The 27,009-nt window shown below is 40.6% G+C and overlaps 1 protein-coding gene across 5 annotated transcripts in view; it reads right to left on the reverse strand.

Annotated features, from left to right (window-relative positions):
- KIAA0232 overlaps window positions 1–26,400 on the reverse strand; it is a 68,705-nt gene extending 42,305 nt beyond the window's left edge. For 2 of the 5 annotated variants that reach the window (XM_080614225.1, XM_080614221.1), the window contains exons 1-2: window positions 26,047–26,398; window positions 7,275–7,778 (exon numbers count right to left, since the gene is read on the reverse strand). In XM_080614225.1, coding sequence (XP_080470351.1) covers window positions 7,275–7,505 — 231 coding nt within the window. In that variant the 5' untranslated portion in view covers window positions 7,506–7,778; window positions 26,047–26,398. Of the gene's footprint in view, window positions 1–7,274; window positions 7,779–26,046 lie in introns of all 5 variants that reach the window. The other 3 variants (XM_080614223.1, XM_080614222.1, XM_080614224.1) reach the window with 3 other exon arrangements.
- Window positions 26,401–27,009: the final 609 nt, after the last annotated feature.

Here is a 27,009-nt window from a genome sequence, read left to right on the forward strand (position 1 = left end):
GGGCATATTAACTTGAGGATATAGTACTGTTTTGAAAATGTGATAAATCTGCTTTCTCTTCAGTTTACACATTTATGCATTAAAGAACCAGGGGGTTTATTCCCATCCCTTCAAACATGTACACATTTGAATACTCTAAGGACTTCAAATTACACACATTTCTACAACTTGCATTTTACACACTTGGTTTGGGTAATGATTAAAAGTTGATGCTAGAAAACTGTAACAAGTGCTCCTCCAGGAATGCTGCACAGCTTAATAAGCAGAAACACAATCTGAAAATGTTTTGCATTCAAGAAATTCACTTCTACATGCTGCTGGTGAGCTTAGAAACTTAATGGCATTTGTGTGCAGCAGTCACACAGCATTACCCTACTGTAACTGAACCACACTCTGTGCATTTAAATGCATTTAAAATTTGGGCTTCAATGACTCACAGTTATTTCTTAAGGGTGATAAAAGAGCAGTTGTAATAATAAGGATCTGCACTGTCGCTGTTTGTTACAGGCATACAACCCAGATTAACGTTTAATACAGGGTTTGGTACATTTCTCCTCCTATCTTTAGATTATGGATGAGATTTTCACTTCAGAACAATCATAACAAAACACATCCTCTTCCCCTTAAAATATACCGAGTATCTATTACTAGAATATAAATCTAGACATCAGGTCCCTCTACTGGGTTAATATGGGATGGCGGAGAGAACAAACGCCCCACATTTGACTGAGTCTTAGAACCTTGCAGATGCATCACAAGTGCTGTCACACATCACCAGCACTGGCCAAACGCAGCAGAGCTGGTAATGATGTTCCCATCCCAGTTCAGAGTGATAAGCCAAAAGCATTTACAGAGATAAAACTACCAAGTAAAGATATAAAATTTACTGTATGTGGGCTAAGGCCTCTGTTCTTCTCTTAATATAAAAAAATTAAACTACATTTTGGACTTCAAATATGTATATACTAGTGATGAAAAAGCAAGAATAAAAACTACAATCAGAGCCTCAGCAGAAGTGTAGTTATGATTCTGAAGACATTTGCCATCCCTCCATGTAAAAGATTACCTGAATGGAATATTTCAAATCAGTCTACAAATAATTAGTCCTCCAAAATGAAACCTTCCCTCTTATAAATCAAAAATTAAAAGGAAAATCTCTCATGCTGGTCAGAGAACAGTTTGCAGAACAACTCCTACTGAACTCTGAGAGGTAGGAAAAGATTGTCTTTTAGAAGAACTTTTTTAGGATTTATACTTTTGAGAGTCAGAAGAAAATGTCACCTTCCAAAACCGAGTTGAAAGTAGTAGATCAAAAGCAACACGATTCACTTGATACAGAAAGTATGCATAACAAATGACTTTAGAGTTTCAGGCTGCGTGACCAAAGGCTTACAAACAAAGCCTTTATCTCACAGTGTCTGGCTGTTGGGTTTGGTTTTTTGGCTGGGTTTTTTGGGGGTTGTTTTATTTTTTTAAAATAAAGGCTTCATCCCTTCAAAAATGACAACAGTCTGCAGGCAAAACTCATGAATTCGTCATATTCAGAAACACGCTATGCTTACAAATAGCATAGAAAAGATACAACACAGAACACTTATTTTAATACTGTGCAAATAAAGACCAATGAAATAATGTTTCACACAATGTATTTTAAGGCAATGCCTTCCGCTTCACACAGATTATACTATTTGATGCAGTATTTACTGTATCACAAACTGATTTGAGAACACATGTATCTATAAATATACTTTTAAGTAGCATTTAAATAACAATCACAAATCTTAAAAGCACCTATTTGGTTTAATATTAAGAAACTAAGAGCAAGGCATTCTGATTAAAAACCAATCTGGACTGAAGTCAAAAGGCTGTCTCAGCGTTCAGATCTCCAACAGCAAGTCTGTCGGTCCTCAAAAGTCAAAGATTTGTCAGAAATTTCATTGGGTTTTCTCCTTAATTTATCCTTTAAAATAAGAAAATTCAGTAATAAAATGCAAATGATGAAAGTATATATACTTATCAGAAACATTGTGCACTTCAGTTACCGTCACAGCCTTTAAACATATACCAGTTTCATGAGGCTTTCTTTAACAGATCAAAAACATCTCAAAGGTCATCTACCTCAGAACAAAATACCACGGGTTTCCAAACATTCTGAACAGAGATCATTGACAAGCTTCAAATCTTAAGAAACCAAACCAACAAACAAACCAACCCCTAATGCACCTAAATAATGACTATAATATTAGATATAACATGGTTCAACAGATTTAACAATTTGAACCACGTAGACATCTAATTTATGTGTAAATCAATTTCAGACTCATTTCCAAAACTAGCAAGTATGGCTTAAATAAGAGTTGTGCTAGAAATGCCACTAATAATTAACTTCAGTACTTGAGTATTTTTTAGAAAACATTTAAAGTGTATGTATTTAGGAGGTATTACAGGAATTCCAGATAGGTATATAACGTACATATAACCATAGCAGCTCTGGAAGATCTTGACACCATGGTGCAATTTATCATAAGCAAGTTTCCTTTCCTGAAAGCCCTCTAGTACTTTGAATCACAGCTGGACAAAACATACCTGCTTACCAATTTTCCCAAAATTTTAATAGATATTTCAGCTTAAGCCAGTGAGTCAGAATAAAAACTGCAAACATTCCAGTGAAATTTGGGTACAGTATGTCACAGAATCATAGAATGGTCTGGGTTGGAAAGGACATTAAGAACATCTAGTTCCAACTCCTCTGCCATGGGCAGGGACACCTTCCATTAGACCAGGTTGCTCAAGGCCCTGCCCACCCTGGCCCTGAACACTATCAAGGATGGAACGTTCACCACTCCTCTGGGCAGCCTGTTCCAGTGTCTCACCACCCTCAGAGTAAAGAACTTCTTCCTTATATACAATCTAAATCTCCCCTGTTTAAGTTTTAACCCATTGCCCCTTGTTCTATCACTTCAGTCCCTGATGAAGAGTCCCACTCCAGTATCCTTATAGCCCCCTTCAGATACTGGAAGGCTGCTATGAGGTCTCCACGCAGCCTTCTCTTCTCCAGGCTGAACAGCCCCAACTTTCTCAGCCTCTCTTCATACGGGAGGTGCTCCAGTCCCCTGATCATCCTCGTGGCCCTCCTCTGGACTTGTTCCAACAGCTTCATGTCCTTCTTATGTTTAGGGCACCAGACCAGTACACAGTGCTCCACGTGAGGTCTCACGAGAGCAGAGCAGAGGGGCAGGATCATCTCCTTCGACCTGCTGGTCACATTTTTTCTGATGCAGCCCAGGATATGGTTGGTTTCTGGGCTGTGAATGCACTCTCATGTTCCTGTTTCTCATCGACCAACACCCTCAAGTCCTTTTCCACAGGGCTGCTCTAAATCACTTCTCCACCCAGTACCTATGTTTTCTGTACTGTGCCTCCCTCCACAGCCTCACACACAAGTACTTGCAAAAAGCTCCTACCAACTCTCTGAAAACGCATGACTTATTGATCTATCATTTTGCAATATTAAGCTTGCACCCATACAACGATACCCAGTAGAGACCACTCTCATTGGGCAAGGCATGGAATTAATAGTAATAAATAATAATAGCAACAATAATAATACACCCAAGAAAATCCACTTGTGCAAAGAAAACACAAATTAAAGGGAAAAAAACCCCCAAGAACAAATAACCCCCCACACCAAACCCTTACACACATTTTATCCTATACCCACATATCAAACTGCCTCACTGTACAGACAATATTGGAGGAAGAGAAGTCAAATGACCAAAATCACAGATGTCTGCATCAGAATCAAGATCAGAAAGTAACAAACCAAAAGAGAACATCCTGGTTATTCTGAAAAATAACCCTGAAGACCTAGTCAATCAAGACTCCCATTAAGCTTAAACAGAAGTTTATAACACAATAACACTGGTATCTTGAATAGCTGCATATGACTAAGAAGGTTGGGGAAGTGTTTTCATTCATTGTTCATTTTCTATCTTTCTGTACTTACCTGACAGAATCTCAGTTCAGGACTTGAGAATTCCATTTCCCTGCTACAGTTGATGACACAAGCACACTATAAAGCAAGCATGGAAGGAGGCTGCCTGAAGCAACTAAAACAGTGCTAATGATGTCACCAGCATTCTGAGATGGAAACAGCTTAATGACCATCCTCAGTTTGCAGCATTTCTAATGAAGATGATTTATACAGTATCCATAAGATTAAATTTGTCCTCTTCACCACCTCCGCCCCCCAAAAAAAGCACATTGCAATGGATTTTTCCACTCTGGTGCTCGGAGACCACACATCCCTTCCAACTTGTTCAAAACAGAAGTCATTGGTGGAGTTTTGCACAGAAGCAAGGGCTAATCATTCCCCAGAGAAACAAGAGTTCTGCAAGCAAAGAACCACAGAACTGCCTAGTTTGGAAGAGACCTCACAAGATCATCTGGGTCCACCCTTTCAAGGGAAAGGGAGCACAGGCAATATTATCTAGCAGCCTGTCCTACTGCATCTTCAAAACCTCTAGCAATGGGAACTTTATCCCATTCCAATTGTTTCAGGAAGTTCTTTCAGTGAATGATTGTTCTCATTACTAAATAAAATAAAGCAAATTTCTTCTCATCTCAAGATGAAACTTTATGCAGCACAACTTGTACCCATTGTCCCTGTTCTTCTCCCTGGGACTCCTTGTGAAGAGAGAGTCTCTGTCCTCTTTGTAGCTGTTCTCTAAGCAGGGAGAAATCCCTGCAACAAACCCACTATTGAAAACAGTTCTTTCCTGTAAATTCTGTCATCTTTCTTAAGAATCATAAAAATCGTATGAGAAAAAAAAATTCCCAAGATACCAAGAACCAACTCTTCCATGAGAATTAATCTGAATTAAAGGAGCTCAGCAACTCTCAGTAGTTTACTCCTAAATTATTGCTAATTTAGATGTTTAACTGCTGCATTCTTCCTTGATATCTATTTGTAAACAACACTAGTATTTGGTTTTCCCCTTGGTCTTAATATTGTACTCATCCCAAAATTGGGCTGAAATTGCCTATATGCAAATATATCCTTTAGAGTACAAATTTTCTTGTTTCTGAATGACTTAACTGAACCAAAATTAAGTCTAAAATATCAGGTCATACAAAGAACCAGTAGGCAGTAAGTAAAATAAATAGTAATATAAATAAAAGAACAAGCACATGTGTTTTAAGATATCCTCAATTCTTTATATAACAAATCTGTATTTGCAGTCTTTAAAGACTAAGCTTTTTGAGAAAGAGATTAGGTAGCACTATGGTTCACAACATATGCATCCAATCATTATTCAGAATATCATCCCAAAACTAAACTGATATTAGCTCTCAAAACTTAGAAAACTATTATTTGAAAGTACAGGGAACAAATACAATAAGAGTATGTTATAAGCATGATAAACTTGGGAGGAGGTAGAAAAGAAACTTCCAGCTTCTTCAAATCTCGATGTCATTCTGAAGACACCCTGTACATCTGTACTACAGCACCCGCTCAGCAACACAGGTTTTGGCTACCCAGGCAGCATGTGGTGTTCTTCTTTCTTTGGCTCATTAGATTCAGATAATCAACTTGGAAAAAGAACAGACACATTCCGCTATCAACCCACAAAGCACACAGTTAAGGTATTGAAAGGAGAAATAAACTGAATGAGGTTTTCGTAATATAGTTACCCTGCTTCTTGCAAAGCCTGATAAAAAGAAATCTAATTTGGCACTTCAGCCATTTCAAATTATCACAGTAGTGACTATGCTCTAAAATGGACTGAAAAGAAACAAGTCTTCCCTTTTATCCCAAGGCCACAGGGCTATCTAAAAAGCTCCTCAAATTCTAGTGTGGTTTCACTTGGTTTCTGTTTTCTGTCCTCACCCCACACCCTCCTTGCAAACACACTTTGGAACTTGATTCTGTCACTTTCTAAAATATAGCAATTCATGTCTGACCAAGACCTAAAAAAGCTCACTGTTAAGATATATTCTAAACAGAGCTTACAGTGGAGATTTTTAAGTACTATTGTTAATCATGAGGTTGTTCCCGGTGACTTCCACTGCTGCCAGTTAAATTTTTGAGCAAAAATTACTTTTGCACAGTGTGTTCTGTTTTGCACAACGGAAGCATGAAGGCTTTTATGCACAGTAATGGCTGCTAAAAATTCAGAAACTGGCAGCATCTGAAATGAAGGTTTTTTTCTTCATCTACATTTATACCTATTCCACAATTCAAAAGGCAAACCAGAAAACAATGAAAGTTCTGAAGCAGTTCAGTAGCAATGTGTAAAGTACAACCAAAACATCAGCAACAAAAAAGAACTAAATAAGCCACCAAATAAGAGGTACTTGCTTTCCTTCCTTCCTGCTGTAATCACAGCTACCTTAAAAGACGAAGTCTATGAGCAACAGCATCCTCATCCCTTCCTGAAAACACCAGAACTTCCCTCAGTCCTATACTCAGACATCTCCACTATTAGAAGTATTTTTATATTGGTTGATGATGCAGAGAAATTAAAACAAAAAATAAAAAAAGAGGTGAATTCAGGACTGAGAAGTCTGTTCTAAGGACATATAAAACCCATACCAATAAAGGCACATGGAAACAGTGAGAGTTGTGCCTGATCGATATACAGCTTCACTTCCCTTCTGCTGCCCTTTCTGAATTCCAGCCAAGTCTAGTGACTCACTGTTCCACAACTTTTTCTCATGCTTTTATCAAGATTCAGTATTAACATTATTTTAGAAGAGATGAATACTGTATGTGCAAGAATGTATTTTAAACACCTGCATACTAAAAAAAAAAAAAAAAAAAAAAAAAAAAAAAGCTTTTTTTTATTATTCTTTACAGAAAATAACACAAGATGAAATCCATGAGGGGAATTGATGGGGATTCTACAAACTACTATGAAGCAGGCCAATTTGACACACAGTTTACAAGAATTACATTAGTTTACTAATGTTCCAGTATTAATTAACTTTATAATCATCAGCACTGAAGGTCTGCATTTATGATACAGGACATTCCAGTGTTAATAATTCTGATGCCAATTGTGCCAATGTGAAAGTTTTGTTTAATGTAGCATGCTAACTACATTAATCCCAGTTCACCACCAAATTTGATTCCCATGTGGTTTATATCCCCCTTCCACCCACACACTGAAAGACAACCACCCCCCATCTGAGCCACACCCATGGATAACACACAAAACAGAACTGATACAAAAACTCACTTTCACTGGACAACATCTAAAATATGTAAATACCTGTTCCTGCAGGTCGTAGTCATAGCTATCATGCAGCAGAAGACTGAGGACATACCGAGTATAAATCATGGCATCAATGCCACACTTCTCTAGCTCTTGTCCCAGCCAGGTCTGCACTGGACCCAAAGCATGTAGCAGAGACATTTCAGAAACAGATACAGGGCCTGGATAAGAGCTTGAGGAGCTTTCAGATGGCAAACCATCCACAACAACTGTACAGATAGGGCGCATGAATCTAGGTGGTTGGCATCCTTATAACGTGAAGCATTTTCTGTAGTTGATATTCCGTCGGTATCTGGAGGTGATTTTCACTCCAGTAAATAGGAGAGAGGCTTGACTTCTAGGACAATCATTTATATTTCCTGGCAGTTAGCCGTCTAGAGACGAACATCACTCTTCAGGCATGACCAGTGAATAAACTAAATCCTAATAGCAAACACATATGTAGATGTGTTTTTCTACCTTAATTTCACATTGAGGCCAGATGCAAGTCCCCAGCAGGACCTATAAAGAGGAAAAAATGATAAGTTGTGATAATACGTATCCATACATGAATAATATTAAACAGTGAAAAACCACCCAATGTAGAAAGCAGTCATTTATACACTGCTTACTCCACATGTATCACACACCTATTCAGTGCCATTCTGAAAAGCAACAGGAATTATTCCAAGTTTAAAGGTGACTTTTAGAAAAGGTACTTTTAACTGCAGGAAGAGAGATTCTTTCAAAGACGTCACAACTAATCTGTTGATTGAAATACATGTCTGACCTAGCTTTATGGGCAAGTTGAGATTGTATTTTCACTGCCAGCTGAAAAAAACCCAACACAAACCTTTGATTAAATAAAAAATGAAACTAAAAACCCAACAAAACAATCACCATTAGTTTGCATAAAGACTGACTGTATATTTTGTATCACTGGAAGACAATATAATCCTACTGTTTGGCAGTAATTTCTGTTTCTGGAATAGAAAAAGAAGTGTCTTGTTTATGAAACATTGAATTTATGAAATTAATCTGGCCAGGAGTTTAATAAATCCCACCATTAAACAGCTGCCATCTTCAGGCTTGGGTTTGGGGAATTTTTTTCCAGTTTCAATATTCGCTTTGCCTCAGGAAAGCAAAGCATTTTATCACCCACAATCTGTCCTCATAAAAATATAAATCTCTGAAACAACTTAAAATACTTGAGCAGAACACAATTTATCAGTACCAGAATTAACACTTAACCCTCTTTACAGAAACCATACACCAGTATTACCTGAGAGCTTACACTCTAAACTATATCCTAAAATAGACAAACCATCCTAAGGCTTATGCCACCCACAATCCCAGCTCCATCTTGATAAGTAAGGGGCAGAAGGTTCAATCACCACACATGTAGGCATGCTGCCTTCTAACCCAGAGGAACCCACGCCGAAAAAAAGCATTTTTGGACTTGTCTGCCAATGAATCACGTGTCAATCCAGTATTTGAGTAGGCTGTCCCTCTTCAGCTTCTCAGCAAGAGAAAACAAAGCTCAAACCCTAGCAGGAAACATCCCTTCATTGAAAGGAAAGAGAAACTAAAAGATTTAAGCAAAACTGTTCTGTTTCAACCCCACTGCAAGACAACCAACACACGCAGAACAGACATCACCTAATATAACTAACTAAACTATATATTGTGTGACATTTCATGTGGGCAGCATGTGCTTTGTGACCAAACAAAACTGAAAGGTGACCTTACAGTGTGCATACAACTAAATAGCTTTCTTTTCATCACCACCAAGGTGCAACTGTATATTCTAGATCTTTACTGAATCAATTGCAACATAATCAAAAATAAACCCATTCTAATCAGTTGCTGCAGAGTTGACAAAACCCTACACTATGCTAAAGCCATCTTACTTTCCTGATGGCAATGTTCATTTGGAGAAAGTAACCCAGGAGTATTCAGTTTTTGTCAGTAACATGTTTGCATTCATCCGAATCTCATAACTCAGCACAAATAACAGTAGGACCTGCAAAGGGCTTACTGCTTCATTACATAATTAGATAACAGAACACATGAGAACAGTCTAATGCAGTGACCAAGATACTCCAAATCAGGAGCCACAAGACTAAACTCTCAAGTAGTCCATACTCTCTAAGTTGTTAAAGAACAGCATTCCACTCATCTATTTCGTCCTTCTCCGTTGGTACTCCGCACCACTCCCCATGTTTCAAAGATCTAGGAAAGCTGGCTCTCCTGGTTTGTGTTTCTGAGACATAGAGCAGAACAACTTCACTGTTCAGGAAATTAGTAACTTTTTAAAAGTTGACAGCAAGTTCCACTGGAAAGAGACATTATGAAAAGGTAGATGGAGGGAAAAATATTGGTGGGGGGAAGGGGGAAACAACTGACAAAATAAGAAATCAGGAAGTCTTCCTGGGGGCTGATGGGGTCTATCTGTCAGAGAAGGGGAAGAACAGATTTTTTATATCATCTTTTAGTAGACTCAGACTGGGCATAAGGAAGACCTTTGCTATGATGAGGGTGGTGAGACTCTGGAGCAGCTTGTCCAGAGAATGACCTATTTGAGGTGTTCAAGGTCAGGCTGGACAGGGCTTGGAGCAACCTGATCTAGCAAAAGATGTCCCTGCCCACAGTAGGTGTGGGTGTGGAGGATGGACTAGATGATCTTTAAAGGTTTCTTCCAACACAAACTATTTGATTCAATGACATAGCAAAGCAAAGGACTTCTGGATACTGAGTCATGTCAATCAAAACTTACTCAGACACACTGGTAAGATCTTTAGCACATAGTAAGGACTGTGTTCATGCTTCAGCTTTTCACCAATGAGGTGATAATGTGGCCTCTCTTTTCTATCTTAACACTTACTTCTATGAGGTATTTGAGAAATTCAGTTCTTGAGATCTAGGCTGGTAAAACCAGATTGACTTTGGCTGACTAGTTAAAAGAGCATCTTGGTTCTTCTAGATGCGGAGGAAAAGGGAGACAAGTTATCACAGGGACTAGGAAATGAGATAAAACCAAAATTTCTATGATGTCCACATATTATAAGGCAGCTTTTTTTTAATATCATATTCAATTAGCTAGCTCAACACTACCTTAAATTTCAAAATATGTATGACATAAAAACCGGAAAGCTAAAAAAAAAAATCTGAAATAATATCTAGGAGTTGTCATTTTACACCTGTCAAGTACTTTGCTTTACAGGAAGCCTTAAACATATTTCCATTATACCTTAGAATTAACAATATTTTACACAAACTGAGAATTATCCCATCCCAGCACGAGAGAGGCTTTCCATAGCAAATTAATACAGGTCACTCAAAGAGTGAACATTTCTGCTAAGAGATGTGAAGCTTGACTTTAAATACAACATTTTCTGACAAAGAAGTTATCATCCTTTTTTAATCTTTTTGTCACTGTCTTGTTAAACTTTCCCATTCTCACAATGGCTACTCTGAATGGGGAAGCTACAGTACAGCCTGAGTAACCAGTGCAAGGCTACTTATTTTAACTACCAAGTTGGAAGGAATTCTCCATTTCCAGCTATAAAATACAATGGAGGGACATGCCTTATAATGAGAATTACCAAATAAAAATCTACACATCTCTATCAGTAGTTTGTGAAAACTACTCCTAACTTACAAATGCTAAAGCCAAAAATATATAATTACATTATTTCTAAAGAATTTCTACTTAGTCTACTTCCTAGTAGATTTTTTTTTCCTTTTAAGTAACCTTCAGTATTTGTAATACTGATCAATGACTTTAACAAGGTTACTGTTAGATAAACTGTCAACAGCTTAACCACTACAGGCACAAAAGCCAATTTATGAAGCGTTTTGTGAGGGAACTGGAATACAGTAAGTGTGTAAACACTTCGAGTTTTCCAACTTAGACCATCTTAGAATAGATACTCTTCCTCAAAATTCTACTCAGTGTGATAGTCACTAAACATTCTTCTGACCCAAAATAGACAGCAGAAGAAAATAGATGAGTTTTAGTCTTCTGAAATCTGGTTACAGAAAAGCAACAACTTTAAATAATCTATAGCAAAAAACAGGAAGGAGGAGCAATGGTAGGGAAACTGAAGCTGGAACACTCCAGGTCTGTTCCCTACAACACAGCTGCTCCTGCATGGTAAATAACCTTCTCTGAAGACTAAATAATCCCATTCTTCCCTGTAAGTGAGATGGGACATGAATACTGTCATAACAAACATTTATTTTTTTTTATTAAGAAGTGTCTTGGTACTACAATAAGAGGCATACAAAGACCTTGTGACAGTTGTGTCTACAGAACACAGCAAGATAGTGTAAAATTACACCAAGATGACCAAGAAGCTCAGTAAAAGAGAGGTATAATTAAATCACTCTTCAAGGAAGCCTGGTCCAAGCCCACTCAGAAAGTTCTAGCATATGTAGCTGTTCTTATCAGACTATGGACAGAAAGATTGGCTAAAATCCCATGCCAGGCAAGCCATTTCCATGTCATTAACACCTTTTTTTCTCTACATAATTGCCTTTCCCACCAAAAAGAAGTTCTTTTAAGGAGCTTAAAAGTAAGGCTTTTTTTTCCCAATTGTTTCTAATCCTGGAAAACAGTGACCAAAGCCAAATCACAAACCTCACTGAATTAATCTAAGGTAACCTCATCTGCATTTTATAACTTCCAAGAGGCCTCTGAAAATTACATATCCACAGAGCAAGGTTCTAAGCAAATGTTTTTTGTAAATGAAAAAAAAAAATAAGTAGACTTAAAGATTTATCAAGCTTTCTTAAAGACATACCTACTAACAATTCTTAAAGTAACAAAAAGTATTGGAATAGAACAGGTTGCCCTAAAGAGTAGTAAATGCTTCATCCCTGGCAGTGTTAAAGACCAGGTTGGAGAGAGCCTTGGGCAACATGGTCTAGTGTGAGACGCCCCTGCTCATGGCAGGGGGTTTGGAACTGGATCATCATAACGTCCTTTCCAACCCGAAACATTCTATAAATAGGAGAGTAAAAACCATACCACTAACTGTTGTTCTTTCAGGTAAACCAAAGTTCCACAGACTATTTCTTGAAGATCATAAAAAGGTAACTTCAAAAGGAAGCAAACTGACTGCAGGCTGACACACTGGAGTCTACATTCTCAGTGGAAACAAAAATTACAGGATGCACATACTGAAGGAAGTTGAAAACTAATATATTATTTATTTGTGTAATCTGCAAAGTCTCTCAGGCCTCAATTACTTTTTACACATTTTGATGTATTTACTACAGAGTAGTAGATCTCCTGACTAAAGCTACAAATGCTACCTTTTTCCTTCCCTCCATTCCCAAGAGGAACAACATCTGTGCTTGCAGTGCTTCATATTCTGCCTACTGCTCTATGTTAACAGTTAGACCAAACACATTCTCACACAATAGTTTAGTCATAACTGCTGTTTTAAACAAAATTTCCTCTATTATTCTTTGAAATATACCACTCTATCACATAGTTTCAAAGCTGGGGGGGGGGGTTCCCCACTATGGTGCTTGATAATGTATGACAGTTTTTCAATGCATGGAGAAAAAACCAAAAAACAGAATTCTGATTTATTTTTTAATGTGGATCTAAGTGTCCGCATTTTATAACCAGGAAAAAGTATTTTGTCCCAGACTGGTTGTATTAAAAGAAAACAATCCTTCCTCTCCCTGACCACATGTAGCAAAAATATGCAAATCCTAATTAGAATAAATCAAAGTGAAAATTTTATCAAGTTTGGTCAATAACATACTAAAATCACATATTCACTTAAGTAAGTTTCATTGCTCTCTGGAAGACTGATCGAAAGCACGGTCACATCATACAGTGGTAACCAAAGTCCAAAACTGTTCTTATAGATTATGGAGGAATCAGCAATTTTACCATCATTTCTTTTTGTTTCTTTCAGTGTAAAATCAAAACAAATCCTTAACATACAAACCGAACAGCCACACAGTGAGGAGGGCAGTGTCAAAGCTCAGAAACAAAGCCTATTTAAAATCTAGCAAACAATGGAATCTGTGTCCTTAATAAATTTCACATGGCATTTAAAGGACGTGAATTCCGAAGTAGAAGTAGTTGTTATTTTGTAATCACATTCCTCAATAATCTGAGAAATTTAGCTGTAGAGTCTTCAGAGCAAGGACAGGGTTTTTTATGCATTGGTGATGTTTGATGTTACTGTACAATAAGCAGCAGAGCAGGGACCTGATTCATGACCAAGGCACTGAAACACTCTTGGAAAACAAAATTGATAAGGCATACGCTATAACCAAACTGCTCCCTTCGCCTCAGTTCAGACAATCCCTGCCACAAAGCTTCAGAAGCATTGCCATGCTATGGGAAACAGATTAGAAACATGGCTGGAATCAAAGAAAGGAACACTAACAGTGGTCAGAAGCATAAAAGCAGCTCTGTGAATTAACTTTCAGATATACACAGAATTTCCTTTCTGAAGGAGTATCAGTGGGAAATGCAGGAGTGATACAATCTCATCCATAATGGCTACATGCTTTACAGTTGACTGATGTTTGACAAGGCTAGTTTATGCTATGGTTCTAGTGTAACTCAAGTCAAGTCAGTGAACCCACAGAGGAGACAGAAACCAGTGTGTAGGTGTTGCTGCAGGATTTTTTTTCTTGTAAATCTGCAAGCTTATTTTCCTAACACTTATCCAAATGAAAATCTGAAGCTGCTAATCCTGTATAAAAGCTTAATTGAATTACTCAAAGGATTCAAGAGCTACCTTAAGCACCTCATTTACTAAGGTTGGCAAAGAAAAAGAACAAAAATATCACAAAGATGACACTAGGGGAGTCACCAGCAGAGTTTAAGAGTCTGCACTGGGACCTGCATTGATTAACAAATTCCTAAGTGACCTGAAAGATGAGATGGATGACCCAGTTCAGGAGCTACCAAAGGACAGCAAGCTATCAGGGATCGCAAATATAAAATAACTGAGAAAAATGCAGAATGTCTTTATGAAACTGCACTGGATAATGTAAAGGTGAACAAAATTCAGCACAGGTAAACCTGAAATGAGACACAGAATACAACCACATGCTACTAATACATAGAACAATGAGCTGTGAGCTATTAAGCCCAGGATCTATTTTCTAAGTAGTATGTTAGACGTTTCATGAAACGATAAGCTCAAGCCCAGCAGCAGACAGAAGAGCAAATCACAGAACTAAACCGAAGTCACCTTTGTGTCACTGAATTAATGCTTTGCATGCAGTACAGTATGTACAGTAGTACGTAACATGCAACCCTGGTTGTGGAATATCAAAGCTGAGATGCCTCCATGGATGAAGACTGTTCAATGTCTTTTTTCAATAGTACCAACAGGTTAGTAACAGCTATGTACAAAACTGCATACAACAGCTATTAGAAATTTGTTGCCAAAAGATAAAAAAAATTAGATGGGCTTCAAAGGAAATGGAACAAGAGAGATCCCGTGAGAATTTCCAACTATACAAACCACATCAAGCCCAGGAAATCCCCTGCTCTGAGGCTGAGGGAGCATCCAAGAGAGATATCACATATACCCTCCCTGTTCTTTTTCATCCCTAACAGCTCGATTACAGATGCTGTTGCAGACAAGTACTGAGTTTGACAAAGCCTTTGTTTGAACCAGCACAGCTGTTCTTATAAAACATTCATGTTCACCATAATACAAGAACAACACAAAAAAACATAGCTGGAGGAGTTCAATTAGATAATCCAGTCACAGGGCCACATGGTATTAACATATATGAACTTTGTTGTAAGATGTCAGAACATCAAGCCTGCTCGAGAGCAAAAACTGAACTACGGGAAAGAACTGTTACTGGACTGCAGAACTGGCAGGTGAGGCACCTGCACTAGGGCTTCAGCTGCATATCCAAGATCGTAAATTCTCAGTAATCTGAATATTCTCCACTTCCTCAAAGCTAGCATGTACAATCGTTAAGTAAGGCAAGATGGGAAGAGGAAAAAGCACGACCTAGCAGCAAAACTTACAAACACTGCAGAACACTCACAGCATACTATAGCCACTACGTATCAAAACTTCATTACTTTATGGAATTCTAGTCTCAAACAGACTCTCTTGAAAGGGTTCCTATTACATGTGGCAGTACTGTAAAGAAGCATCTCTACAAAGTAGAGGCTGAGGAAGTAGTTTATCACTACATGTAATAGTACTTAAATTAATTATAATAAGCCCTAATAGTTGGCAAGTTTTGAGATCATGGCTCAATAGCTGTCTTGATAATTTAGGAACCAAATTTTACCTTCAAGACAGAAGTATCGTTATTTCATAGCATCACTCAGGAAACTGTTTCAAGAGGTCAAGACTCATTATTAAAGATGCATAAAAAACCATCAAAAGCAAGCACTTTATTAAAGGCTGCACGTAGCCATCACTTCCATCTCAATAAACATAAGGAAGCCCAGAACATTTCTAACAAAATAAAACCTAACAAATAGAACAATTTCTAATACCACAGACAGTTGTGCAGTTGTACCACGTAAGTACAGCACATCTGTAACCTGCACCCCCAATCCATAACATTATGTCTCAAAAAATTTCAGTATTCATTTTAAGAGCTTACAACCGGTAAAAACCCTCAAACACTGATCAGATTTAATAAATGGAAAGATTTTTATAGACTGAATTTAGAGGCATGAAATACTGCTTCACTAATTCCTAATGCCCACCTGCCATTGCCAATTGCAACATTTACATTATTTTAGTGAGAATTTGTCCAAACAAGGTTATCCAACTCCAATACAGTCCTAGAAATTCCATTATATTCTAAACAAATTATGAATGTAAATTGCCATGAGAAAATTTTTCCAGTACTGTCCAAACTGGATTTTGAGTTAAATTTCAAGCTTGCTTAAAACTGGTGTTTGAGTTAAATTTTACTTCTTTGTTTAAATAAGATTATATTCATTTTTTTTAATCCTATCCAAAAAAAGAAAACTGCACACATATGTAACTTAGGTATATTTTTTGTAAGTTTAAAAACACAAATCAGCATCTGATGACAAGGAATTTCAGTAAATATTTCTCACATTAAAAATTAACTTGTAACAATCATAGAATCAACTAGGTTGGAAAAGACCTTTTAGATCATCAAGTCCAACTGTTACCACAGGACTGCCAAGACCACTGCTAAACAATGCTGCATATAACTGACAAGATTTGATGTAATTACTACTATTGCCAGCACAAGTACTACTTTGTAAAATCCAGAATTGATGGGTTTTATACCAGCAGTAACTAACTTCCAAGAGAACACCACCAGCAGCAGCATCTTGATGGAGAAACCCATGCAGCTGACTCAAAGGTTAGCTAGTGTATCACAAACCGATACAGCACGCAGCCACCAAGAGAGGATGTTCTGCTGTTTCTCTCTTTGTCCCTGGTGCTCTCAACCTTTGTCCTTGCACTTAACCCATTCACTATGTGGATGCAGAGACAAACTGGATCAGTTTGTTCTAAATGGAAAAAATTCATTTTTGGTGGGCCAGGCATCAAAAGATACAAATAAGTAACCAACTCAGTTGCTACAACATTTCTACATCTGTGTCATAATTTAATCCCAGCCAGAAACTAAGTACCATGCAGCTGCTCACTCACTTCCCCTCCCTCTATCCCAGTGGGATGGAGAAGAGAATTGGAAAAAAAAATGTAAAACACATGGGTTGAGATAAGAACAGTTTAATAAATAAAAGACAATATAATACCAATACCAATTATCCTAATAACGACGAAAAGGAAGATAATGAAAAGAGAGAGAAAGATAAAACTCAAAAGAACAAAACAAAACAACAATAAACCCAAGTGATGCACAATACCACTGCTTACTACCTGCTGACCGATACCTAGCCTGACCCAAGCAGTGACTGGTCCCTTCTGAGTGACTCCCCCCAGTTTCTATACTGGGCATGACGTGCTGTGGTATGAAATACCCCTTTGCCTAGTTTGGGTCAGGTGTCCTGTCTCTGCTCCCTCCCAGCTTCTTGTGCCTCTCCTCACTGGCAGAACATGAGACTGAAAAGTCCTTGAACAGGGTAAGTGCTACTGAGCAACAACTAAAACATTGGTATATTATCAGCATTGTTCTCAGACTGAAGCCAAAACACAGCACTGCACCAGCTACTGGGAAGAAAATTAACTCTATCTATCCCAGCGAAAACCAGGACAATTTGGCATAAGAGTGGAAGTGAGGTTGACCCTTTTAACAGATCTACTTAAGTGTAACAAGAAAACATAAGGAATGCAGAGTTCAGAAGCTACTTTTTTAGCTAATTCCAATGCAAGTCTTTCAGACCATCATTATTCTTTGGAACATGAAGTGTGGAAGCCAATCCAGGTACTTCAACGGATATGATCTGCACTTCCAACACTTTTACAGAAATTCCCTACTGACCCATGCAACTGTATCCCATACTTATATCATTCAGCAGATCCAGCCTTAAAACAAACAGAATCCCACTGCCACAGTAGCATGGAGATAACCAAAGAAATTACTGTTTGCTTCAAGTTTGGTAAGAGAGAGGCAAGTGTTGCACTGTAACTACCCTAGAATATTACGGTTCACCAAAGCTTAGGGAAGCCAAGAGAAAGCCTTTTTGTCACCTAGAATACATGTGAGGTTTAACAACACAACAGAGGACACAGTTGAGTAACAGAAAGATCAAAGATATGCTCTCAACTATTCTGATTACTTTCCTTCCTGCCCTTCTGATGTCTTCAATATGCTCAACTTCTACAGCAGTTCAAACTACCTATTCAAACAAAAGCAAATATCTGTTAGAACTTCCTTCCCAAGAGGATAGTAATGGCTTGGAGGCCTGAGCACCAAGTTATGTGTACATCCATTAAAACAGACTTTCCTCCAGTTTCTATAATCTCAGGGTGTAGATACAAGCATCAGTGTGTCCCAGGAGGTGATGTGGCCTTCTCGGAGCACAGGCAGCTACCACAAGGAGCCATCCCCCAAGCAGCAGGGCCACCCTCATAAAATATTCAATGCTCTTCACATCAGCTGGAATGCTACTGCTGCACCCAGGAGCCCCGTGGACACTCTTTTAGTGCAACCATACAGGATTTATTTCAATTAATATACAGTTTATTCTTAGGCATATATTGCATCTTTCAATTGGGGAGGGAAAAGGAGAATGAATTTCAAATTCCAAAGATCCAATAACCACAGCCCATTTAAAGGTTACAGAATTTCTCCAGATATGTATACTTCCCAAGTTAACAACCCAGATGTATATAAACATCTAACTGGTTAATCACCACCCTATACATTTTACTTTGGTTTATTACCTTCCTTAATTTGCAATGAAAGTCTTTTCTAAATGCTTTAGATTTTCTATACTTGGTCTGCAATTTTAGAAGTTAATGACTATCTTTTGAAAAACTTAAAATAGAATCATAGAATGGTTTGGGTTGGAAGGGAAATTAAAGACCACCTAGTTCCAACCCACCTGCCATGGGCAGGGAGATCTCCACTAGACCAGGCTGCTCAAAGTCCCATCCAACCCGGCCTTGAACACTGCCACACTACGAGGTATGGGGCAGTGACAGCTTCTCTGGGCACCTTGTGCCAGGGCTTCACAAGTCTAACAGTAAAGTATTTCTTCCTAATATCTAACCTAAGTCTCCCCTCTTTTAGCATAAAGCCATTCCCCCTTGTCCTATCCCTACATGCCCTTGTAAAAGGCCCCTTTCCAGACTTCTTGTAGGCCCCCTTTAGGCACTGGAAGGATGCTCTAAGGTCTCCTTTTCCAGGCTGAACAAACCCAGCACTCTCAGCCTGTTTTCATAGAGGATGTGTTCCAGCCCTCCGATTGTCTTCATGATCCTACATATCCCACGTAGAAATGTGAATGTAGGTATAGGGTGTGTTCTGGAAAAGATCTGGGCATGCAATAGGAAGTAGGGCTGTACATCAGCATGACTTTGACCTGCTAGAGCACTTTTGCCTGCCCCTTTCCAAATTTGCATATAAGTGGGTATATGTTTCCTAAACTGAGTCCTAAAAGGACAAAGCAAACCCTAGATGAATTCATTTTTGTTCTGGTTTAGTAAGGATCCTTTTGTCTGCTTGTCAGTCCCACCAGTGACTCCTGGAGCTATCAGATCTGACTGAAGTTAGCCATAACTAGGTTGTTTTCTGTAAATTAGCTTGTAGGCCCCTTCAGGCACTGGGAGCTGCTCTAAGGTCTCCCCTGAGTCTTCTCCAGACTGAACAATCTGAACTCTCTCAGCTTGTCTTCACAGGAGTGGTGCTCCAGCCCTCTAAGCATCTTCAGGGCCTTTCTCTGGACTTGCTCCAACAGGTCCATGTCCTTAGACCCATGACGGGTTTGAAACCAAATATAACTAGTGCCTAACTATAGTCTTTTCAGCTGCTGTTCTTATTTAAAAAGTTACCATAAATTCAGTTGGAAGTCACATACAAACAATGTTTTCATTAATAACTGTATAAAAATGCACAATATGTTAGATACAAAAAGCTCAGTAATCACCAAGAGTTCTGACAAGGTGAATTTCCACACTCTGTAAGTTAACTAGCAGAGAAGACATCAACTTTGCAGCAAATAAAATATGGCAGATCCGTAAATGAAATTGTTTCAAATTCTTTTCTCCTGCACTGCTACCACCTCTGATTTTTAATCCAGAATGTTAATAGATGAAATTCTATATATTTATGAAATTGACATCAGAAGTAAACTGCAATTTTGAACACAAGAATATATATTTTAGCACTGTATTGCCTTTGCATAGGAATCATTCATTCAGTTTATGCACAAGATCACCAGGAAAACAACATTATGTTCTTTTTCCATAAAAATACTGGTGATTTGTTGCCATACCACATCTCTGCTTTTATGATTGTGTTGCTTAAAAATGCCATCGCTTATTAAAAAAATAAAGTTTACAAACTGAACAGGTAGGACATGTTAATATTGGTCTCAAAAGAATAAATTTGCTGTCTGCCACTTGAAATGACAGCTGGAAATCTTAGCTTACCAAAATGTAAAATATTAACTGCCACCACAAGAAAACCTCTCACAAAACCAGCAGGTTAACATTGTATTACTTCTCTTCAAGGAAGTTAATGTACTGTTACCAAAGGCATTTCTTTCACAACTCAAGAATGAAGTTACAAAAAGCTGGAACTCTGAGGTTTCTCTCAAGCTGTTCAGATATTCTGTTTAGAGAAGCTGGTGAAAAAAATATCTACATGAACAGGAAAATTAAAGTAATATCTGGACGCAGAGAAACATTTTAAAACTCCTATGTCACCCCATAAAATTCAACATGACTTCCAGCAAAGCAGCTATAAAAAAATAAATAAAACAAGAATTACTATAGGTAGTTCAGATTCACTGTTAAGTGCAATAGTCAAATAAGCAGCAGAGTGAACTTTTACCCCAGAAGAGAGGTCCAAGAGAATAGGAATTCACTCAACAACAACCTTTTGCTAATTAGTAACTGTCATTAGGTCAAACTCTTCAGCCAGCAGGACTGAGGTACCATGAAGCAGTAAAAGTTCCTCCTGAAGTTTCACAAGTTATCAATCAACAGACCACTGGAAGTTGGCTCCATTTCTTTCAAGATTCTGGTGTTCTAAATTCAAGGCAGTGTTTCAATGTTGCACTGCGCTCAGCCAGTGTCTTCAAATTTGTTTCAAGTTTGTAATAACAGATTACAGTGTCACAAGGATTTAGTGAGAATTAATTACTCATGCAATCGCAGCAATACACATTACTGATTTCTTCATTAGTGATGCTTCAAGCAGCCTTTTTCCTTTAGGCTAATAAAATACTTGATTTTCTTAAAAAGCACATATGACGCATGCTAAATGGCCAAAATAATTTCCTTAATCACTCTGTGTATGTTTTAGCATGTCTTCCCACTTTACTGTTGAATATTACTATCTCAGTCTGTCCTGACTAAGCTAACACTACCTGGAATAACCTCGCAGAGTATAAGCATCTTGCATCTCAACTCTGCTGTTCTGATGCTAAAAAGTATACAATCTTAAAAATTGCTTTACTTTTTTTCTGGCTTTCAGCAACCCTTAGCCTCTGATCTCTCTCTGTACTTTCCTGCATAGTCTGTAAACACAAACCCTTCTCTGCAATGCAACTATGGCTCCCTTCAGAATTTTTCTATATCCAAGCTCATTCATCTAACCAAATCATACAAACAACGAAAAACCCACACTCACACATTTTAATAACATAAAAGGCATAACAGCTCCTCCTTTCCATACAGCATCTCAAACACAGGCATGTTAAGATGAAACACTGTGCTTTAATTCACCCAGTGACAAAGCTAATAGAAAACTACAGGTCTCTTCAACTCTAGACCAGCATTCTACTCAGCAGAGCTTGTTCCTTATATAAACTTAATATTAACTAGGGGAAGACTTTTAAAAGTTACAAAAATGATATTTAAAAATGACTATGCACAAACTTAGCAGGATACACTTAATCTATTACATGCAATATCACAACAGTGAAAAATTAATTTAAACCCTTTATAATTGGAATTTCCACACTACTGCCTAGTAAATAAATCTTTTGGAAAGACAGATACCAAAGCAGACATTTAGAAGCTAAGTTATGAACAGAATCTACATGATGCAGAAATAATCAATGTATAGTTTTATGAAGGTAAATCCAAATGCTTGCATGTGAAATTATAAAGGAAAAGCAGATTAAAAATTATGCAATAGCTTCCAATAAATCTAGACAAATAATGTCTATTAAGAAGTCTCTGAAAGAATAACCTTCATATGAAATGTTCAAACTACTCAACCATTCCCCTCAGACCCGCAACCACCACCATGGCCCAATAAAATACACGTTCAATTGCTCAGGATCCATTATAAATGCACCCAATCAACCTTTAGGGAGATAGAACAAGACGCTTGTAATAAAAATATTACAAAGTAGCTCATCTAGATTTTTTTCTGATCAAACACTGACAATCCTGCAATTACCTGGTATTTCTGCCTATAAAAGTCTGGTAATTTATTTCCAGATTCCAAAATAAGACCCATATTTTTCTCTCCTATCAGCCACTTTCCTTTTTGTCTGTGTATTGAAATAAACTGCACATTCAAATATTCATTTGAAGAGTTTCATTTTCCTTAATGAAATTGACTTCACTTGGAAAAAATTCTTGGGGCGGGGTTGGGGGAATGGACACAACACACCAACTCGCTTCCCTAATTACAGTTACAAATTACCTAACCAGCCTGTCCCTGTTCTTGGACTAAAATGAAGTATTCCAATCTCTGTTTCACAGAACAGAAGAAACCATCCCAATTCTAAATAGCTTCTAGGAGATCATTTGTATTCCAAGCTCTGCTAACAGTGCAGATAACTAGTATAGTTCCTGCTGCCTCTCTTAGCCTACAGGAATTGCTGTCTTCATCCCATTCTGCTTTACCAGACACTGTTACTTGTCTTACTATGCTAATGACTTATTACTTGTAGTTATTAGCTATTGATTGTTATTACCATTAAGAAATTTTAGGGGCTTCACATTATCAGTCTACCAGACAGGTACGAAACCTTATGCTATAAATGCATGTCTTCAGAAAAGAAAGACGAAAAACCAAGCTGCAATGGAATAACAAGAAGTAAGGGTCTTTTACTCTCATGAACTACAAAGAAAAAAAATCAGATAAAAAAAAATTAAAAAGCTCAAATTTCTTGTTTTGAACATATTAACATTATGACAGTTTTAAAGGAAATATTTAACACATACTGCTTTAAACATCCATCATTATGAATTTTATATGCTGCTTTATGCAAAGATAAAGAAGCAGCAATCTGATCTATGATTTTGCTGGGATCCTAGCTAAAGTAGACAGAAAGTCTATTCTGATTCTACAGCACTATGCCTAAAAGACAATAAAATTCCAAAGAAAATTCACCCGTGCTAGGTGTGAACCCAACCTCTTGGCTTCCTGCATCCCACCTATTCACCTAGAAATAAGATGCTCAAGAAGGACAAATAATGAAGTTATGATCAGTATCTTGACCTTTCTATCATCCTCTGTCCCTATTTTTGCTAGAACGCACAGCAAACGAGCAAAGGAAAATGCTGACATGATTTTACCCCCATGGAATTCCTCTTACTTGGAAGAATAACAAACAACAACAACAACAACAAAAGCAGCGGGGAACGCAGACTATGAAATCTGCATATTAAGGTAACAAGTGAAATTCAAGGCCTTCAACTTTTTCTCTTGGGTCGCATATACACATAGAGACCTGCTGCCCCTTCCTTTCCTTCTGACTCCCCTGCTGACAAGCAGAAAAGCTGGAGGGTCAGGTGTTCAATCCAAATTTGCATCACCTGTGGTCTCAAAGAATCATTACCCCCACAGTGCACAAAGCAAATGAACTGATAAAGTTTTGTGACCATACAGTAGAAATATCTGCTAAGCAGAATATGCCAGGGATATAAATTGCTAATGCTTTCACTGAGTGTACAAACCAGGATTTCCCCCATAATTCTTAGTCTTTGAAAATGAAGACCCTTACAAATATATAGCGTCCTACTGATTTTATTCAAGTTACCTACATCCCCTCTTAGATCTCAATGGTTAAAATAAAAGATTTTGATACCCATATGATATGCTTTATTGATAGGAAGGAATACCATTTTAGCATATCCATACTGACAAGAAACAGCAGATGGAGGATTAGTACAAAATAAAATCTGTACAGTTACATGTCAAGTAACGATCAAGTTTCATGTCATTTACTTTTGTAAGGCATATTTTTGTCTTAAATAATAAAGAAAACTGGCAATTTCAGACTCTTGTGGATTGTGAGGAACCCACAACACTTGGGCTTTAAGCACTGCAGTGAAGTAGTTTGGTTTATACAATTATCTACTGAATCATCATGAGCTCACTTTTGACAGCTAAGAAACACAATTTGATCTGCAATTCCCACCTCATTCCAGGAACACACAATATACGGTGTGCAACAGAAAGGTAAAAAGCTAAAGATTTAAAAGGGCTTGCACAAGGAAAACTAATTCTGCATACCATGGTGTCCTCCGGTCCCACGCCTATAAACTATACCCAAATTACTGTACACAGAAAACACTAGAATACAGGAAAGCCTTTTATTCGAAAGGACAAGCAAATCGTATTATTTCCACCCTTCAGAGCAGTATCAGGTACTGCAATTATTAATTAAAACAAAGGCAAAACGAAAAAAAAAAAAGCACTGTACTTTCGCTTTTCTCAAAGTTTCATGACACGACTTAATAAGCGTACACTTTTAATGGAGATGACACGAGGAGAAGGTAGGAATGAGTTAGCTGGAATTAAGTGTCAGCGTGTGTCACTTCTGCATTCAGCTGTAACCTTCGCCAAACCTTGTGTCTGTGCGTCCGGTTCTCCCCTCCGCCCATTGCCTACGAGCGGCTGCGGCCCTGCCGGGCCCGCCCAGGCTCCGAGCGGCCATAGGACGCAGCTCCCATCCGTCTCCCATCAGCCCAGCTCCTCCTCCTCAGGCGGCAGCAGCAGCCTGAGCCTATCTGCCTTTGCCTTCAATAGGCCCCTAAAGGACAATGCTGTTGGGAAGCGGGGGGAGGGAGGGGGGAACCCGGAGGGGTGCGACTCTCGCCAGCTCGGTCCCCGGGTGACCCCAGAACGCCGCAACCCAATCCGCGATGGTTTCCTCCTGCCCAGGCCCGAGACATCAGACCCGGCCGCGGCTCCTGCTCGCCGGTCCGCAGCCGCTGCCTCCGCTTTGTACAATCACGCACAGGATGAAAGGTCACGGCGTGCCCGGACCCGCACACGGCCGGTGCTGGCGGCAGCCGGCCAGGAAGCCCTGTCACTTCAAACCTACGGCCACGCTGGGCGGGAAAGCAGAAGCCCGGCTTAGGCTCTCGCTACCCTGACACGAAACGCCGCATACTCCCGACTCCCGTCTCCCGTCCGCTGCTCCGGGTGACATGGGCGCGGGCCGGCACCCACAACGGGTAGGAGCTGGGTGCCGCCTTCGCCTCCCTCCTCCTTTCTCCTCTCCTCCCAGGCGTGACCTAGCCCGAAAGCTCAGCGCCCGGCTGCCGCTCCAGGCCGGTGTTTCCCCATACCCCCCCCCCCAACCGCGGCGCAAGCCGCTCACCTGACGCTAGGACCGCAGGGGTCGGACCGGCGGAGCGCGGGGAGGACTCCGCTCCCAGGCGGGTGCTCGCACCGGAGCACCTCGGCCGGGCCCCCGGCCCCGCCCCCGAGCCCTGCCGCGCCGCCGGCCGGCAGCCAGCCCCCCCCGCCCGGCCCCTCACGCTCCCTCTCACCCCCTCCCCGGCCCCTCTCCTCCCGCCGCCGCGCTTCCTCCCCACTCCCCTGGTCCTGCCCCCGGCACGCTCCCGCCGCGCTGCGGCAGGCGCAGCCGAGAAGCGGGACGCGCCGTCCCGGCAAAGCGTCCCCCCAGAGCCGGCCAGGCCCGGCCCCACAACTCCTCCTCTTCACGGGCTGTTAGCGGAGAGGAGAGGGATGTGCGGTTCGGCGCGGGCCTCCTCGGCCCGGCCCCGCGCTCCCCGGGGGCCCAGCCCGCCCGCCCCTCAGTGCGGCGGCGGGAAAGAAGGTGGGGGGGATGCCCGCCGTCACCTCCCAGCTCTGTCCTCCCGTTGCCACAGGGAGAGCAGCAGCCGCCCTCCCTTCAACTCTGCCCCTACCTCTGCTCCCCGGGCCCGCGGCGGGTATTTACCTGCCGTTGCGGCGCAGAGCGGGACCCTGGGGCCTCTGGCAGATGGAGGAGGCGGCAGACTCCGTCCCGCTGCTGCCGTCCCCGGGTGAGGCGGGCGGGACGGAGCCGAGACCTGCCCCGGGAGGCGTTACGTAAACCGGCAGCGGCGGCGGCTCCTAGCGCCACGGGCAGGGAGGGGCCGGCCACTCCGTCACCCGGCAACAGGACTCAGCTCTTAGACGGACCACGCCGCAGGCTCCGCCCCGTATCCTTCCGCCCAGAGGGTGGTTCGGCTCCCGCCGCTCAGGAGCGCTGGCCGGCCCGTGGGGTTGCGGTGAGGCGACGGGGGATGCGTCCAGCTCTCCACCGGGCGGGCTGTGGAACGGCCTGGCCTAGTCGACTCCGTCCCGGAGTGCCCGGGCGCCGGCAAGCCGGCTCCATGGCAGGCCGCCGCCGCGCAGGAAGGGCGGGGGGAAGGAGGGGAAGTATCCCTCTGCCCTGGGTGAACTGGCACGGCCTGGCCCCGCCCCTCCCGCCGGGCGCCTGAGGCGAGAAAAGGAGCGGGCGGGGCGTTTGAAAGTCACCGGTCGGGCGGAGGGAGCGCGGCTACCGGGCGCCTCAGCCCGGGGCGTGGTGCTGTCTCTTGGGGCAGCTGACACCCGGGCGGGCGGTGGCGCCTCGCATCGCCTCACTTCGTTCCCGCCTTCAGCGAGGCGGAGGGTGAACCACCCTCGTCCCCTCGGGAGGGCGAGCGGGCTGCGCGGTAGCGACCGGGAGGGAAACACCCAGGGCCGGGGCGGGAATGCGAAGGAGGAAATGGGGGATAATGATGGAGTGTAGCGGTGTTTGTAATGTGAGGACCTTTTGAAATCCTCTAACGACTCTGAGGGCAAGGTGAGCGAATAAAGTTTATTTTGCTGCTCAGTAAGAGCCCGTCTGGAAGGAAAGTTGTCTTTTATGAGTTTTATGCCATTGAAAGTAGGT

This window comes from Psittacula echo, assembly GCF_963264785.1.
Source record: "Psittacula echo genome assembly, chromosome: 1".
In the NCBI taxonomy this organism is placed as follows: domain Eukaryota; kingdom Metazoa; phylum Chordata; class Aves; order Psittaciformes; family Psittacidae; genus Psittacula; species Psittacula echo.